Source organism: Nannospalax galili, unplaced genomic scaffold (genome assembly GCF_000622305.1).
Source record: "Nannospalax galili isolate Female #2095 unplaced genomic scaffold, S.galili_v1.0 scaffold1463, whole genome shotgun sequence".
NCBI lineage: Eukaryota > Metazoa > Chordata > Mammalia > Rodentia > Spalacidae > Nannospalax > Nannospalax galili.
The window spans coordinates 1,163,725-1,180,647 of record NW_008349596.1 but is presented as its reverse complement, the minus strand read 5'-3'; the positions used below and the strand labels follow the sequence as shown (position 1 = coordinate 1,180,647).

General features: G+C 40.3%; 1 protein-coding gene across 4 annotated transcripts in view; it reads left to right on the top strand.

Moving 5' to 3' along the window:
* Nucleotides 1–16,923, top strand: part of Lyst (lysosomal trafficking regulator) — a 200,316-nt gene that overhangs the window by 141,670 nt on the left and 41,723 nt on the right. For 3 of the 4 annotated variants that reach the window (XM_008847035.3, XM_029570379.1, XM_029570377.1), the window contains 11 exons: nt 1,803–1,979; nt 2,677–2,753; nt 3,169–3,357; nt 4,963–5,108; nt 5,190–5,286; nt 6,204–6,265; nt 8,867–8,922; nt 9,591–9,743; nt 13,381–13,625; nt 14,666–14,732; nt 15,651–15,807. In XM_008847035.3, coding sequence (XP_008845257.1) covers nt 1,803–1,979; nt 2,677–2,753; nt 3,169–3,357; nt 4,963–5,108; nt 5,190–5,286; nt 6,204–6,265; nt 8,867–8,922; nt 9,591–9,743; nt 13,381–13,625; nt 14,666–14,732; nt 15,651–15,807 — 1,426 coding nt within the window. Of the gene's footprint in view, nt 1–1,802; nt 1,980–2,676; nt 2,754–3,168; nt 3,358–4,962; nt 5,109–5,186; nt 5,287–6,203; nt 6,266–8,866; nt 8,923–9,590; nt 9,744–13,380; nt 13,626–14,665; nt 14,733–15,650; nt 15,808–16,923 lie in introns of all 4 variants that reach the window. The other variant, XM_029570378.1, reaches the window with a different exon arrangement.

Genomic DNA, 16,923 nt, shown 5'->3' with positions numbered 1-16,923 from the left:
CAGTTCTTTAAATCAGTTTGTTTCGTTTTGTTTTTGAGATAGAATCTCACTATGTTGCCTAGGCTGACCTTGAACTGATGGGTTGAAATGATCCTTTTGTCCTCGATTCCCAATAAATCAGCTTTTCTTTTCTTTTTTGGTCTTTTTGAGACAGGGTCTCCCTGTAGCCCCAGCTGTCACAGCTGGGATTAAAGGCGTGCACCACCACGCCCAGCTGAAATCAGCTTTTTGAGAGCCAAAAAAAGACCTTTTTGCACCCATCTTAATACCTTTTCTAGTTGCAGAAATTGTAGATAATAAATAATTGATGAAAGGATTCTAAAATAAGGTATTAGAAACAACAGTGTTTGAGGAAACTGAGTGTTTATTTGTGTGGTCTTGTTCTGTAGCCCATACTAGCCAGGAGCTCAGAGAAATTCTGCCTAGGCTGCAAGTGCTAATATTAAAGGTGTGAGCTACTGTGCCTGGCTTTTTTATGATAGTTTTAAAGATAATTTTAGGATGTCACTGAATACTAAACTGGAATATTTTTAGTTATAAAACGAACATTACTTTTAAGACACACATAGGAAAGTACCCTAGTCATTTACCACTTTTCTCTATTTGCCAACTCTTGAAGACTTTTATTCACACAGCATCTGTTGCTTTTCCTCCTTTGGTCAGGTAGCAGCTGTCTTCTGCCTAATTGAAGATGCTGCACTGAAGTAAGCGTGGCTGCTCTCACCATTGCATATGTTCCTCATGCTTTCGAGAACGATGAGCTGTGATTCCGCTTGTTAGTTTAAATATCACCCAAAATGTAATCGTTTCTGGATCCATTTGTTGACATTTAATACTGTTCACAGTTTGAAATACCATAAAGCCAAATTCAGGAGGTCTTGTATCAGTGCAGGTTTTTAAAGTAAAAGGGATGTGTTCAGTTTGTTGGTGTAATTATTATCTAATGTTTGTGCATACATGACAGGTAGGTGTAATAGCAGAGCATAGAAGAGCCACCTAACAGATAGGAATCAAATGGGTTAAGTTTGCACTTGGAAGGACAACTGTCACTACCTTAGGGACTCTCATTTTGCTTTTAGGGTTCGCTCACAGGCAGGATGGGCCAGCCCGCCCCTGGACACTCAAGCAGAGCTGAGTAGAGGGATCTTGCTGACCTTCGTTTCTTACCTTTTCCTTTCCCGAGAGGGAAATGTTGACAAACTCAAGATGATCTTTTGCTCCTGAAATTTCACCAACTTCCACAGAGTGAAATTTAAAGGGAAAGAGATAGATAAGCATCTTTCTTTTACTTTAAGATTTAAAGGGAGGTCTCCTTATTCAGTGTTTCTGTGAGAAACAAGAAGTCTTTTTCTTTTTCCTCAGTTTATTACTGATATTCCCTTAAATTCTCCCCCAGACACTGGCTAACTTGCTTCATCTCAGCCTCTTACAATGAAAAGTATCTGGTGTGCACAGAGAAGTGGAACGCTACAGTGAGCACCTCACCCCACGCTGGTCCAGGCTAGCACTTGAGAGCATCTTTCTCATGTTGGCATCATTCCTCTTTTTCTGAGTTATTTAAGTCATTTTTAGAAATCATGGCATTTTCTACATTGTAAGACTTCTATAATCACATCTGCACAACTAATAAAATTAATATCAGATATCTCATACATAATTAAGTTTCTTCATCTGGCCTTTTACAGATGATGTATTCAAATCAGACCCAACCAATTAAACCTAGCAATAAAATTAAATTTATTAAATACTTTAAATGGAAGAGAAATTCTTCATAGCTAAAAAAATTGTTACTTTTTTTAAAGCATGGAGCCAAGTTGGTTTTGTATTTGTCCGAGTTGATACATAATCACCCAGATGAGCTGAATGAGGACGAACTGGGCACAGCTGAACTGCTGATGAATGCTTTAAAACTGTGTGGCCACAAGTGCATCCCTCCCAGTGCTTCATCCAAGCCAGAGCTCATTAAAATGATCCAAGAGGTGAGTCTGTCAGCCAGAGTTGTGACCCCACTGAGTACACTTAAACCATGACTGAAAGATTCTTTTAATTACTGAGTCCCATTGATGAGCTTGCAGTGATTCTTTGAGTTTTACTACATAGGATTTTTTGACTTGGAAAGAAAAAATAGACTTCTTTTACAGATTTCATTCTCTTTGCTCACCCTAACCCACTATCAGCATGCTTCAGTGAAGGAAAGGTTTCCATAGTGTCAAGCAAGTTGAGACGTTCCTGGAGTAAAGGGCTCTTCACTGGGCAGCTGAAATAACGCAGCAAGCAGCTGTATAAGCTCATCAGGTTGGGTAACCTAATCAGCTATCTGCTCTAATTTCCATGGCTCAAACTGTACAGAAACAAGGGGAAATTATAACACTGCTTAAGTGGCTTATTCATTTTTATATTCTGGTCTCATGAAGATAATTTTTCCTTTATTAATTTGGTTTCGAAATTACTTTGTTAGCCCCAGTGTCAATATTAGATGAGAAAATAATAAGTTTTGGGGCCCTGAGCATGTTGGCACACACTTGTAATCCCAGTACTCAGATGGTGGAGGCAAGAGGGTCAGGAGTTTAAGCTCCTCCCTGGCTACAGAGAAAGTGCAATGCCAGCTTAGGGTATATGAGACCCTGCCTCAAAAAAGAAGAAAAGTTTTATATGTTGTTATCATGAATCTTTTAGGAACAAAAGAAATATGAGAGTGAAGAGAGTCTGAGTAAAGCTGCCTGGCAGAAAACAGTTAATAATAACCAACAAAGGTGAGGTTCGTGAGTTCCCAAAGTCCGGTTTCTAGGACACTTGATACCATGCATACATTTAGGCCTTTTTTTTTATTATTTTGGGTGTTCGTGAGGTTAAATTGTGTGTGTGTGTGTGTGTGTGTGTGTGTGTGCGCGCGCGTGCTCGCATGTGCATGTTGTGTGTGTGTGTGTGTGTGTGTGTGTGTGTGTGTGCGCGCGCGCGCTCGCATGTGCATGTATATATATATTCTGTGTGTATATGTTTGTGTCTCTGTGAATGTATATGTGTGTGGTGTACTAGAGATGGAACATGTGACCTCATACACACTAGGCAAGTGGTACCCACTGAGCTATATCCCAGCCCTCAGGTATGCTTTTAAAGCATTGTTTAATTCCATGTACACTCAACTTTTGAACAGTCTTATGTGTTTAGTCTCTTTCAGCGGCTTGATTTTAAATCCAAGGATATATCTAAAATAGCTGCAGATATCACCCAGGCCGTATCTCTCTCCCAAGGAATTGAGAGAAAAAAGGTGATCCAGCACATCAGAGGGATGTACAAAGTGGACCTGAGTGCCAGCAGACACTGGCAGGAACTCATCCAGCAGCTGACACATGATAGGTATGCACTGGGAACGCATTTTAAATAGTTTGGGGCATCTTTTTGTGTGTGCGCCATTATTTCCATTCTAGAATTCAGATTCAGTATTATTTCAGGAACCATTTTTTGTTAATCATTTGTCTTCTTTTACTATTTAAGGATAATAAACCTTAAGGATTCTTTTCAACTCTTGGAGAAACACTTAGAAGTACTAACTCATTCCAACAGTAGAATCAGCTTTGATTCTAAGATACAGCAAGAAGACAGAGATCACCCAAAGAGGGCAGCTGAGAAACAGCTCTTTTTCTAGCTTAGACATTATTAATATGATTAAAAGGTGCATTATGAATGATGAAAGGGGAAATTATCATTCTGTAAATATAGTTAATAATAGCTAATTAACCTGACCTTAGATGCCAGGATACAATAACCATTATATATACTAAAAGGAAAATTACAGATAGAAAGAATTATGCTTAAAATGTTTATAAAGTATCACCTGCCTAGCATGAGCTAAACCTTGGGTTCCATCCCCAGGACTACAAAAAAAAGAATAAAGTAGAAGAAATTAGGGTATTTATCAACTCTAAAGAGTGAATAACTTTCATAGCTTAAGCAAAGCAGAAAAAAATTGGGGGGAAAAATCAGTGGTTTTGAACTTTAATTTTAACAAGTCCATTTAATGTATGTAATGACAAAAAGTATGGAAATTTATTTTCAGAAAATATGTGATATGTTAAAGAGTTAGATTTCTATTATCTTGAAAACTTCCACAGATAAAAGACACTACTTTCCATGAAGTTTCAAAGAGCAGAAGACATGAGTGCTTTCCTGATGTAAATCAGACCTAATAAGTGGGAAAATACTCAGTATTGATAAAAGCTAATTTGAAATTTTTTTCCTTTTTTGTTTTTTTGAGACAGAGTCCCATGTAACCCAGGTGGCCTCAAATTTGTGGTGTAACCAAGACTGACCTTAACTCTTGGTCTTCCTGCCTCCACCCCCAAGTGCTGGGACTATGTGCATGTGCCACCACACTTAGCTGCTAATTTGATTTTTAAACCACTAGACACTACATTTTGCTTTTTCTTTAGACTTCTTTCCTTGTGCCAGTATACACAACAGAATATTAGCAGGACAAGGTAACTGTTACTGGTGAAGCTTTCTTTGGTGGTGGCTATTAAGAAACATTCAAACATCCTAAAAATATTTCAGTGATTCTGTCCTATCCTAAAGAACGTATTCAAAATGCAGAAGACAATAAGCGTAACGGTTTCCATCTCCGTTACTCATGATCATGAATGAATTAGAAACAACGAAGGAAATAAAAGATTAATTTGGATTTTCTTTCATTAGCTAATAGCCTTGTTAAATTCACTGTGGGGAGATATCCTTTTCAGGATTAGTAGATGCAGGGAACTGGAAGTAGCACTTGCTCCAGAAGGGAACTTAGGGACTGGTTCAGGGCAGCAGACATTTGTGTTTTGTGTTCACCGTTTGTCTGTGTGCTTGTATTACAGACGCACAGTTCTCCAATTGATGGAACAGGCCCAGTCTCTATAAAGATTTGTTAGGGCTGTAAGTCCTTGGGTGACCATTAAAATGTCCTTTTGTTTTCATGTGCAGAGCCGTCTGGTATGACCCCATCTACTATCCAACTTCATGGCAGTTGGATCCCACAGAAGGGCCAAACCGAGAAAGGAGACGTTTGCAGAGATGTTACTTAACTATTCCAAATAAGTATCTCCTTAGAGACAGACAAAAGTTAGAAGGTAATAGGGGCTTCTCCTCCTGTGTGTGTACCAAACAACTGTGGTTATCAGCTGACCACTGCAGATACTTTTTCTCAGCAGGTGTGACTAAGCCACCACTCTCTTACCTATTTGAAGATAAAACTCATTCTTCCTTCTCCTCTACCGTCAAAGACAAAGCTGCAAGTGAATCCATAAGGTAGATCCAAGTCTATGGCCCCTCCTTCATTCTGGTGAATGTGCAGCAGTTCAACGTGAGGGCTGTGTAGTGTGGGTTTTAGACAGTGCTGTGGTTGTAGGAAAGTTCCAAACAAAAGGGACTTGAGACAGAACAAGATTCAGTGACATGAGTCCAAATGCCGTTTCTGACAGTGGAGTTTGCTTTACTGAAAGTCACTGTGCTCTGGCCCTCGCTAGCATACAGAGGTTATAGTTGCCTTGTTGGTGTCTGTGAAGTAGGTAGTTGAGGGTACTCCCATCCACAGGTGGTGCAGTGTAATGAGCACAGGGTCAGATTCTAGTTCCTGCTCTTCCCACTGTGTGATCTTGGCATGTCACTTAGCCTCTCTGCCACAGTTTCCTCACTTCCTAAGTGTACAGGTTTTCATAACATGATTGAGTGTGAGGTATGTCAGTGTATTGACATCAGTTATTGACGGTGTTACTGTACTGTTTTGGTGGCTGTTACTGTTGTGCCTGTTTTAGAGATAGCTTTCACTCCAAAAGACAAGTGACTAAAAATAGAACTTTTCTGACCCTGAAGTCCTTGTTTTTCCTTAAAAACTAGGTTTCTTCCACATACCGAAGTATTAATGACCTAAAACAATGACTATTTGCTTACTGGAAATATAAAACATTGATGTTTGTTAGGAAGGCAAATCCATATATCTGCATGCAAGTTGAAGGGATCCTTAGCCTTCCCTAAAGATTTCCACCATGTTCTCCTCTGCTGAGTGCTGTATAAACAGCACGGGATCATCATAGGTTTTGACACACCAACTCATGCTACTAAAACTCTAGACTACTTTGCTTTAATATTTTACTAGATGAAAAAGCTTGGGAGTCTAAAATTGTACAAAACATTTAATCATAGAAATTTCAAATATGTTTTGACAGAGTAAATCGAAGATGTATCAGCGTTGCACCATCTAGAGAGACAGCTGGTGAACTGTTGTTGGGTAAGTCGGTTCCAAGAAAGTTCACTCATGTTCACCCTTCCTTATTCTTAGATAATTTGAAGTGTTTTCTGACACAGAGATGTTAACACAGGCTATTTTGCTTTGACATTATAAAGATAATAGCTCTCCTTATCACAGTGGCCATGTGGATGCCTAAAAGCACAGATGGTACCAAATCCTACATGTGGTCTTTTTTCCCACATATGCACACCATGATAAAGTTTAACTTACAGTTAGCTACAGAAAGAGATTAACAACAATACCTAGTAGAATAACATAACAATCTATACCTTTCCATAAAAGTCCTGTCAATATGAGTGTTCTCAGAATAATTGATTGTCCCTTCTCTTGGCACCTGTGAGTTGCCAGCATCACTGCTCCTACACTGTGGGGTCATTGTTAAAGTCAGATCAGGGTTATTTGATCATAAGCTGTGTAATACTGCAACAGCCATTCTGCTGACTGAGACAGTGGCTAAGGGACTGATGGACAGGCAGTGTGCACACTGGATACACTGCCCAAAGGGATGATTCCTATTGCAGGTAGGATGAGCAGGGCAGTACAGGGTTTCCATAGAGTATTTAAATTTTTAAATATATTTAGTTTTGAAATTTTTCCACTACATGTTTTCAGACCATGGTTGACCACAAGTAATTGAAGCCTCAAAAACAAAACCACAAGCAAGGTAAGCAGGGGCACTGTGGTCAGGAGACCCGAAAACATGCCAGGATAACGATTTTAATTTTCATAGCTGACTTTGAGTATATGTTTTAGACATAATCATTCCTTTTACTACATGTAATTTGGATTTTTTTCAAGTAAAAACATATTGGTTTGGTATGATTTTATACATATATAAATATATACTTACATATATTTATATATAAATATATAAATATAAAATATATTTGTGTATATTTTTTTGAGATAGGGTCTCACTATTTAACCCCAGCTGATCTGGAACTCTATGTAGAACAGACTGGCTTCAAACTCACAGGAATCTGTCTGCCTCTGCCTCCTGAGTACAGGGATTAAAGGCATGCACCACCTAATCTATCTTTGCTATTGTAACAGATATAACTATATATAAGAAATATATCTACCTTGATTGTCCTAATTTATATTCCTTATTGTGCTTCAGAGAGAAGGACCAGGATTATCATTCCATGAACACCTGCATAGCCACATTTAGTAGGGTGTTTTTTTTTTCTTCACAACATAAAGTAATAATTGCACCACTTGGTCTCCATTTCTTATGTTTTAGGCCAGTAGCCCTCGAATGCTCTGCATCAGCAGCATCAGCTTCACATGGGAGCTTCTCAGACCTGTACAACCTTGGGTCCCAGCCCAGGCCTTCCTGAGTCTTGAGCTCTGGAGGGAGGAGTCTGTTTTGACCAGACTTTCTGATGCACCCTCAGATTGAGAGCCACTGCTCTAGCTGCAGCCCCCAGGGTCCAGGGTGTGGAGCTTCAGACTTGCTGGGACTGAGTCCCATGACCCCAGGATGGCATTATTGAGCCAAGTAGACCAGAGCTTAATGATCCACCCAGCACTCAAAGATGACACACACACAGGTGGTAGAGCCCCTGGGAAGTTCCTAACATTGGGAAACATGATACAGGGACATGACTGTGTTAGCAGCAGTCAGTGTGCAATGCTAGAAAAAAAACAGAACTGTCTTGTTCTCTTGAATGTCTCAGTCAGAAAATAATTAAGGATTATTATTAATTCTCTTTTGCTAGAAACCTTGGTTTGCTACTTGACTTCAGTAAGTGAACAGTTAAAGCAAAGCAATGTACTTATACTATAAGAAGAGTAAGAGTGGGGCTGAAGACTGGCTCAGTGGTTAAGAGCACTGACTGCTCTTGCAGAGGATCCGGGTTCGATTCCCAATACCCACATGGAGGCTAACAACATCTGTAACTCCAGTTCCAGGGGATCTGACACCTTCTTCTGACCTCTGCAGGCACTGCACTACACAGGTGTACTAATACATGCAGACAACATACTCCTACACACAAAATAAAAATAATATTTCTTTTAAAAAAACAGAGAGTAGGGTCTGGAGAGATGACTCAGCAGTTAAGAGCACTGGCTGTTCTTGCAGAGGACCTGGGTTCAATTCCCAGCACCTACATGGCAACTAATAAGTGCCCATAACTCCAGTTCCAGGGTAATCCTATGCCCTTTTCTGGCCTCCATGGGCATTGCATAACATGGGTATACTTACATACATGCAGGCAATAAACTCATACACATAAAATAAAAATAAAATATTTTTAAAATTTTAAAAAGTATAATGGTGACATAAATAGCCAGTAGCTAGACACTATTGATAAGCATTTATATATATTCTAATTTTATTTTTGCAGTAATTTGGAAATTGAACTGCTTCCTTTTTAAAAAATAAGGAACCAAAGGCACAGAGAGATTATGCAACTCTGATGGATACTATTTAAAAATATGTACTGAGTGTGTGAAACTGTTTCTAGCTGCTGATATTCAAACTCAAGCAAAAGACTTTAGAGACCCTACCTTTCACCACGTTTGGTAACAGTGCACACTCACTTTCAAACTGTTCTGTCCACCTCCTTCCTGCAGGTAAATGTGGAATGTATTTTGTGGAAGACAATGCTTCTGATACAGTTGAAAGTTCGGTGAGTGGACGCTGACATTTGTGCTTGAACCTAGACAGTTTTCAAAACCATCTAAGTCCAGTTCAGTGAGAAGCCTCATCATCACTTTGTGTGTAGACTAGTCTGAATTCCAACCTCTTTTTTAAAAGATCGTTTTGAAAGGAAGATTGCCATCTCCTCTTACTTTGGCCAGGGCTTCAGCAATTACAGTTATGAATCCAGTTCTAACGCACTCCTGTTGGTTCAGTTCATGTCATTCTTTCTCATCACTGTCCTCAGCAGCAAGAAACACCTGCTCCCTGCCACGCCCAGTTCCCAGTCAAGCACCATTGCCCTCAAAAAGAAAGGGAATCGTCTGTCATTCTGATATTCACATATTTGAGTAGTGGTAACATATTCTTCTAAACATACTGGTAATAATCAGAAAAATAACGGAGAAGACTCTTCACACATTTTATAGGATAAAACTGCTCAATTTTCTGTAAATCTAAAGCTGGCCTAAAAATAATCTTAATTGTTTTTTATTCCTTGTCCTGCATACAAAGTGTTTTGAGGTGGGAGGCTTCCAGATAGTCTTAGCTACCATTTTGCCATAGAGGAAAGATCGGTGTCTATTTTACTTAGAAGTGACTTAAACCCAGAATAATCAGTTTCATTTAATGCAGATACTTTTATTTCCTTTGTCTTAGAGCCTTCAGGGTGAGTTAGAACCAGCATCATTTTCCTGGACATATGAGGAAATCAAAGAAGTTCACAGGCGCTGGTGGCAGCTGAGAGATAATGCTGTAGAAATTTTTTTAACAAACGGCAGAACACTCCTATTAGCATTTGACAACACTAAGGTGAATCCACCATTATTAAATAAATATGTGGAATTTTCATGTGACCAGTGATGCTACTGAATATGTGAAGATTAATTTTCTTAAACCCTAAATCACTATTCTGGAATCATAAAAAGTTTGCCTTATTTCTTAATTTTTGTTTTTTAATGTAAATTTTTATTTAGAGAATTCATATGTGAGTACTATGTGTACACCATTTCCATCCCTTCCTTGCCCCCTCGTCTCCTTTTCTCTCTCAATATCCTGACAGCTTCTTTATTTGATGTTACATGTGTATCTGTGTACATATAAACCTACTGAGTTCATGTAGTGGGGCTAGTATGTACATATGTTTAGGGCTGACCACTTGTGATTGGGTAACCTATCAGGGAGCTCTCCCTGGAGAAAACTCCCTCACTCAGCCACTGGTAATTGCCTATAGCTGTTTGTCCAGAGCTGTGACCTTGTGAAATCTCCTCCATCCAAGGTGGCTTGTCAGCTGGTGGTGTCATTATGTAGGTCTTGTTTAGGCAACTATATTGTTGAGATTGCATGGATGAAGCTTCCCTGTCTTACCTGGAAGAGACTCTAGTGGCAGACATCCTCTGGCCCTTAAAATCTTTCGGGTCCCTCTTCTGCAGTGTGCCCTGAACCTTAGGTGTAGGGGTTGCATTTTGGATATATCAGTTTGGGCTGGGCATACCATGGTCACTTACTCTCTGCATTTTGACCAGTTGTGGCTCTTTGTAATCATCTCCATCTGTTGCAAAAAGAAGCTTCTCTGAGAAGGGATAAGAGCTATATTTCTCTGTGGACTTAGGGTCACATTTGTAGAAAACAGAAATTGTATGGGTTGAGAGAATTGGCAGTAGTAGGTTCTCCTCTAGGGTCTGTGACCTCAAGCCATGGTATTTGGTAGGTTTACAGTGTCAGGCATGGACTCCTTCCTGTTGAGCAGGCCTTCCATGAAAATGCTTTCCCACCCCTAAAATGCTCTTAAATCCGCTGAAGTGAAGGAAAGGAGCAGTTAGCACTTGCCCAGGGCTGTGGTCCACCTTTGACAAGCTAGCTCATGGCACATAATCCTGCCTTCCTGTGAAAAGCCCTGGGGAACATTGTCAGCCAGGAGGCTGTCTCCAGCTCCTCCCCGTAGCCCTTTCAGCTCTTTTGGTCACTCTGGCTGTGCCACCAGGGACTCCATAGCTGACTCTATGGTGTTCACCTCACTTGTCACCTGAACAGTGTCTAACATGCTGACTGGCCTCTTCCCACTCGTGATGCCTTCCTTTCTGGATCCTGAGTTTCCATTTTTCCTCACCACCCTTCCCCTCAGCATGTTTGTAGATCTTTCCTGGACATCTCAGGCTCATTCCTCAGACTTCTTCTCATCCATCTTGTGGCTTTCAAATGCCATTTGTATCCTACAACTTTCAGTTCTACGTCAATGCCCAGACCTCACCCCTGCACAGTGAACACACATACGTGACCTTGACTTGTCATCTCTATTTGGAGATGCCAGTTGACATCTCAAACTTCATATGTATTGGGAACTGGAGAGCTGGCTTATGGTTAAGAACACTTGCTGCTCTTGCAAGAGATCCAGGTTCAATTCCCAGCATCCACATGGTGACTCACAACCATCTGTAACCCCAGTTCCAGGGGATTTCATGCCCTCTTTTTGCCTCCATGGGCACCAAGCACACACAAGGGTATGCATACATATAGGCAAACACTCATTCACAAAACAAAAATAAATATTTTTAAATTAAAAAAATATATGTATCAAACTGAACTTGAGATTGAGATTCTCCCTGAAAATCTCCCTCCAGTGTTTCCCCTTTCTAATAAAGGGAACCTCCATCTCTTTGGTGCCCAAGCCAAGAACTTTGAGGTTTCCTTAGGCTCTTGCAGTTCACTCATCGTTCATGCCTGCTCCATCAGAGCACAACTCAGGACCTGACTGCTTGCACCGTTACAACCCTTCTCTGACCTACCATCCTCCACCTAAAGCATTTCTAGCAGCCTTCTAACTGACCCCACTGCTTCCACACCTCACACCTTCAGTCTGTTTCATTTCTTCAGTCAAAACTCTCTAGCCACTTCCCATGTCACTCACTAAAAGCCAAAGCTCTCATAAGAGCCTTTACTAAAGCCGCAAGCGCTCAGGCATATTATTACCTCTGACTTCACTTACCGTTCTCTCCCTTACTCCTTCCACTCAGTGCCGGTGACTTCTTCAGTGTGTCAGACACAGCAATGCTGCCGGACTGCTGTGTGGAGTCTCCTGAGAATTCCAGATGATTGACTTACTTTTTTCAGTTTCCTTGATCAAATGTCTCCTCTGTAGACGTTCCCTTACCATACAGAACAGCATCTCCTTCCTTGTGGCCCTGACTATACAAAGCCCTTGCCCAGAACCCCTGCCACCTTTATTGTACTCTCTTTTTCTCCACAAGGAGAAAGGCTAAGCCCCCCCACTGTGCCTCTCCTGGCAGACCCTCAAGACCTGCCTTTGCTGGGGCTCTACAGCCTGCATCTTGAACACTGCTGACATGTAGATATCAGTAAGTGCTGTGTGAATGACAGCTTTCCTTCCAGAGTCTGGTGTATGCTGTTACAAACTCTGTCCATCCAGCTTAGCTCCAGCATTTGGCAACCTTTGAATCTGGGTAACAGTTGGGGTGGTTCAGCACTGCCTTTCTGTCTGTTCTGTAACTAGCTCTATTGTCTTCTTGTCAGCCCCATCTCCCACTTTCTCCCCAAGGGGTTTTTCTTCCTGTGCCTGCACATACAGACTTTGAGATTAGTCTTTCAAATCTCATTAGCAAGAGCTTGGTTTGTTTGTTTTGGGTTTTCATTTATTATCAGTGGCCATTTAATTGTTTTGGAAGAATCATAATACCCTTTTTCTGTGACAGAACTTTTGTGAATCCTTAAAAAAGAATTTATATGGAGTTGGGATATACCTTCATGGTAGAATGTTTGACTGGCATGCACAAGGCCCTGGGTTCAATCCCAAGAACTATGAGAGAGACAGATACACACACACACAAACACACACACACACACACACACACACACACACACACACACACATACTCAGAGGGAGAGAGGGAGGGATAGAAGGAAGGAAGGAGAAAATTTCAATGTTTTGAGTCAGTAGTGGGACTATTTGCATAGGATATTTTATTTAATTCTTGTGGATAAACATTATCACCCCCTTATTACAGATGTAGTAACAGCAGAAAGGGTTCATCAGGAACACAGACCAAATCTGTTCTGATCCAATCAGACCATCAGCACAGAGCCCCATGCTCTTTGTAGTCCTCTATGCTGAACCCTTCCTTTTCCTTCATTGATTTTTCTAAGTATCTGTGTATAAGTGACTTCTGTGTATAACTTTCCCTGGAAATTATAAGCAGATGATGTAGAAATGACTACCAGATAATCTCACCAGCAGATTTCCCCAGCAGCAAGCTCATGACTGAGAGCCTGCCTCTGCAGAGAAGCTGCAGTCGAATCTTGGTTCTCCTCTGCTTACTGCAATTTTCTTAGAAGAGTTAAGATTAGTAACATGCCTGCAATGTCCTGCTTCTCTGGTGAAGTATCAATAAGACTCAAAATATTTGGTCTTTTTTTTAATCTCCTTCCCTTTTAGGTTCGCGATGATGTGTACCAGAACATTCTCACAAATAACCTCCCAAATCTTCTAGAGTATGGCAACATCACTGCTCTGACAAATCTGTGGTACACTGGACAAATTACCAATTTTGAATATTTGACTCATTTAAACAAGCATGCTGGCCGATCCTTCAATGATCTCATGCAGTACCCCGTGTTCCCCTTCATCCTCTCTGACTATGTTAGTGAGACTCTCGACCTCAGTGATCCATTCATCTATAGGCAAGTAAAACTGTTGCCATCTTTTGGGTTCATCTGCATGTTATATTTATGCCACTGAGGTTTTTACTTTGAAAAATTTCAAATATGCACAAAAATGTATTTTTTTTAAAAATGTTAGATCCTCAGTACTCTGTATAGCAAGTTAGTATCCATGAATTTTCTTGGGAACATCAAGGAACATGTGCTCAACCACAAGGTTCTACTTGGCTAGCAGTTAAGTTTCATGAGGGCAGGGACTTGCTTGTTGCTTCCTTGCTGTGGTGTCTAGCACTGTGTGCACAGATTTAGCAGGAGCTGCGGTCCTCAAGTCATTGTTTTCAAAGTAGCTAAAATTAGAAACAGCTTGAAGGCCCAACATAGGTTTGAATACATCGTTACATGTTAGAGCCTCCCAGCACAAGGGAGACCAAGGCCCATGGAATCTACACTTGACTACAAAGTGAGTTTAAAGTTAGCTTGGGCTACATATTGAGGCCTTGTGTCAAAAAAGAAACAAAAAAATATTAATATCTGAACAGGAAGACTAGGTATGAGTTACTGAACCATGGGCAAATCTTGCTGTTGGTAGAGATGCAGTGTCAGATTTTGAATTGATGTTGTCAGATGTTGGCAAACTGTCCCTCGTGCCAGCGCTATTTCTCCTTTTAAGCACCACACAGGGTGCCAAAAGGTTCTGTAGTGGGTAAAAGTGAGGACATGTTCCCTTGCATGCTTTCCCCTCCAATGGTATGTGATATTCATAGCAGGAACACTGGTACTAACATGTTCATATGCATGCACACTTGCGTTACACTGCATGACCACATCACCCAACAGGAATCAGGACTTCCCAATGTAGGTGCAGATCTGTACCATCATTTCTATAAGAATTTATGAGCACTCAATTTTGAATCGTACTGTTGGTTGCAAAGTAACATGGGTAAGCAGTAAGCTGAGGGCTACATGTTTTGTTGATCACTTGTTTACAGGATGAAGACATGAGCAACTTAATTCTAACAACATCAGATTATTCTTACTTTCTATCATGTCTTCCTCTATAGAAATCTCTCTAAGCCAATAGCTGTGCAGTACAAAGAAAAAGAAGACCGCTACGTTGATACATACAAGGTACCTCTACTTCCATTAACACCTTGATACATGAAAAATGGAATTTTGCTTTATGGACTTAAGCTTAACCTAATTTTAAAGTTGTGGTTTATTTTTCTGTTTTTGTTTCCTTGCACTTTAATTAACAACTAGAAGTTATTATATGAAAGTGAAAATCATTTTTGTCTTAATTCTCTACAAGCACCAAGAATAAAAAAGTATACCTTTATTGTGGCATAAATTGAAAACTTAACTAATCCATTTTTAAATGCATAATAATTATGTGTCTTATAAAAATCACAGATTTCCAGTGACCCATTCATGCTCCCAATTGTTTTTTATATTATATGATATATGATATTGATATTTCTATAATATTTATACATTCATTTTGTAAAGTTAGTTTACTATATGCTGAATATAGATGTATTTGTACTGTAACATGTACTAGTCATATTCAGAAAATTGTGCGTTTTTCAATAGAAGTGAGATTGCCTGTTGAAATAGAAATTACCTACCTCTGTAATATTAATAGTAACAGAATTCTATTGGAAACTCCAAAACTTCACCACACAGTGCGTTCTTCACAATAGTATACTGATAGGAACAGCAGAAAGTTTTCTCATATATGCCCCATCAGTCTATGAGAGTCAAGAAATGATTTGAAAATTCCCTGCACCCAACTTTGTTACCAGGCTGACAGAGCTACAAAGATAAACATAGAGACAGGTGGGACGGGAGCATGGCTGAGCCCCCTCCTTTCTGGTAGGACGATTGGAGCACGGAAGGATCATCACTTTCTTTTTAACTCGTTGTACCTGCCCTGCCAAACCACCATACAGCACTGTACTAATGCTGAGACTGTGATGTCTTAGATTCCTATTGCATTTCCACTCCTAGAGAAGCACACAGCCGTGAATTCTGTTCTGTGTTCCACAGTACTTGGAAGAAGAGTACCGAAAAGGGGCCCGGGAGGATGACCCCATGCCTCCTGTGCAGCCCTACCACTATGGCTCCCACTACTCCAACAGTGGCACAGTGCTCCACTTCCTGGTCAGGATGCCTCCTTTCACTAAAATGTTTCTAGCTTACCAAGGTAAGGGTGTCTTTTGTAACTATCCCCAAAACGACACTGAGTCATTAAAACCAAAAAAAACTCAGGGGCTGGAGAGGTGACTCAGCTGTTAAGAGCACTGACTGCTCTTCCAGAGGACCTAAGTTCAATTCCCAGCATCCACATGGCAGCTAACAGCTGTCTATAACTCCAGTTCCAGGGGAATAAGACACATTCTTCTGTTCTCTACGGGTACTGCACAACACAGATGCACTTACGTACGTACAGGCAATATACTCATACACATAAAATTAAAAAATTAAATTTTAAAACTCAATTGCCAGGTGTAATGATGCATACCTTTTATCCCAGCACTCAGGAGGCAGAGGCAGGCGGATCTCTGTGAGTACAAGTCCAGCCTGGTCTACATAGTGAGTTCCAGGACAGCCAGGGCTACAGGAAGACCCTGTCTCAAAAAAAAAAAAAAAAATTAAATTTAAAGCAACTTGCTACTTAAAATTTCCACTAATCAGTGCAGGAAAAACAGTTCTACCTAACCCTTCACCTAAATTCCTCTTCAAAAAGTGGTAGTCAGTCAGATTATCTTGCTGTTGTCTCTTTTAGCTTCAGTGCATGTTTAAGTTTATAAAAACACAATTCACTTTTTAAAAATTAATATATAATCCATAAACTGCAAAATTTGCTAATTAAATTGTATTCAACTCACCTTTGCAGTTTGTGTACATTCTTTGTTCAAAACGTCTGTTGTAGGAGAGGAGAGTGTGTTGTTACATCTCACTAGTTAATAGAGAGCACAGTGGTGCCGTCACTGTAGTGACTGCTCCTTAGTAATCTTCTAGCCCAGTGTCTTACATGGCAGCCTGCAGTCTAAAGATGCTTCGGAAGGACTTTACTGTGCGCTAGGAAGGACAAACTCTGTCACTGCCTAGTGAGAACTGAGGTGTTGACTCTGTAGTTGTTCTCATGACACCCATTTAGGGAATCACTATCCATTTGGCTTACGCAACCCTTCTTGGACTTCCTTACATCTTTCATTCATGTGCAGCCTCTCCCAGGAATGAATTTCTGTTCCCTCTGCTTAGTCTATAAAAGGGGCTTTTTTGTATTTGCCCCTGTAAGTTCCCAGAGTAAATGTCC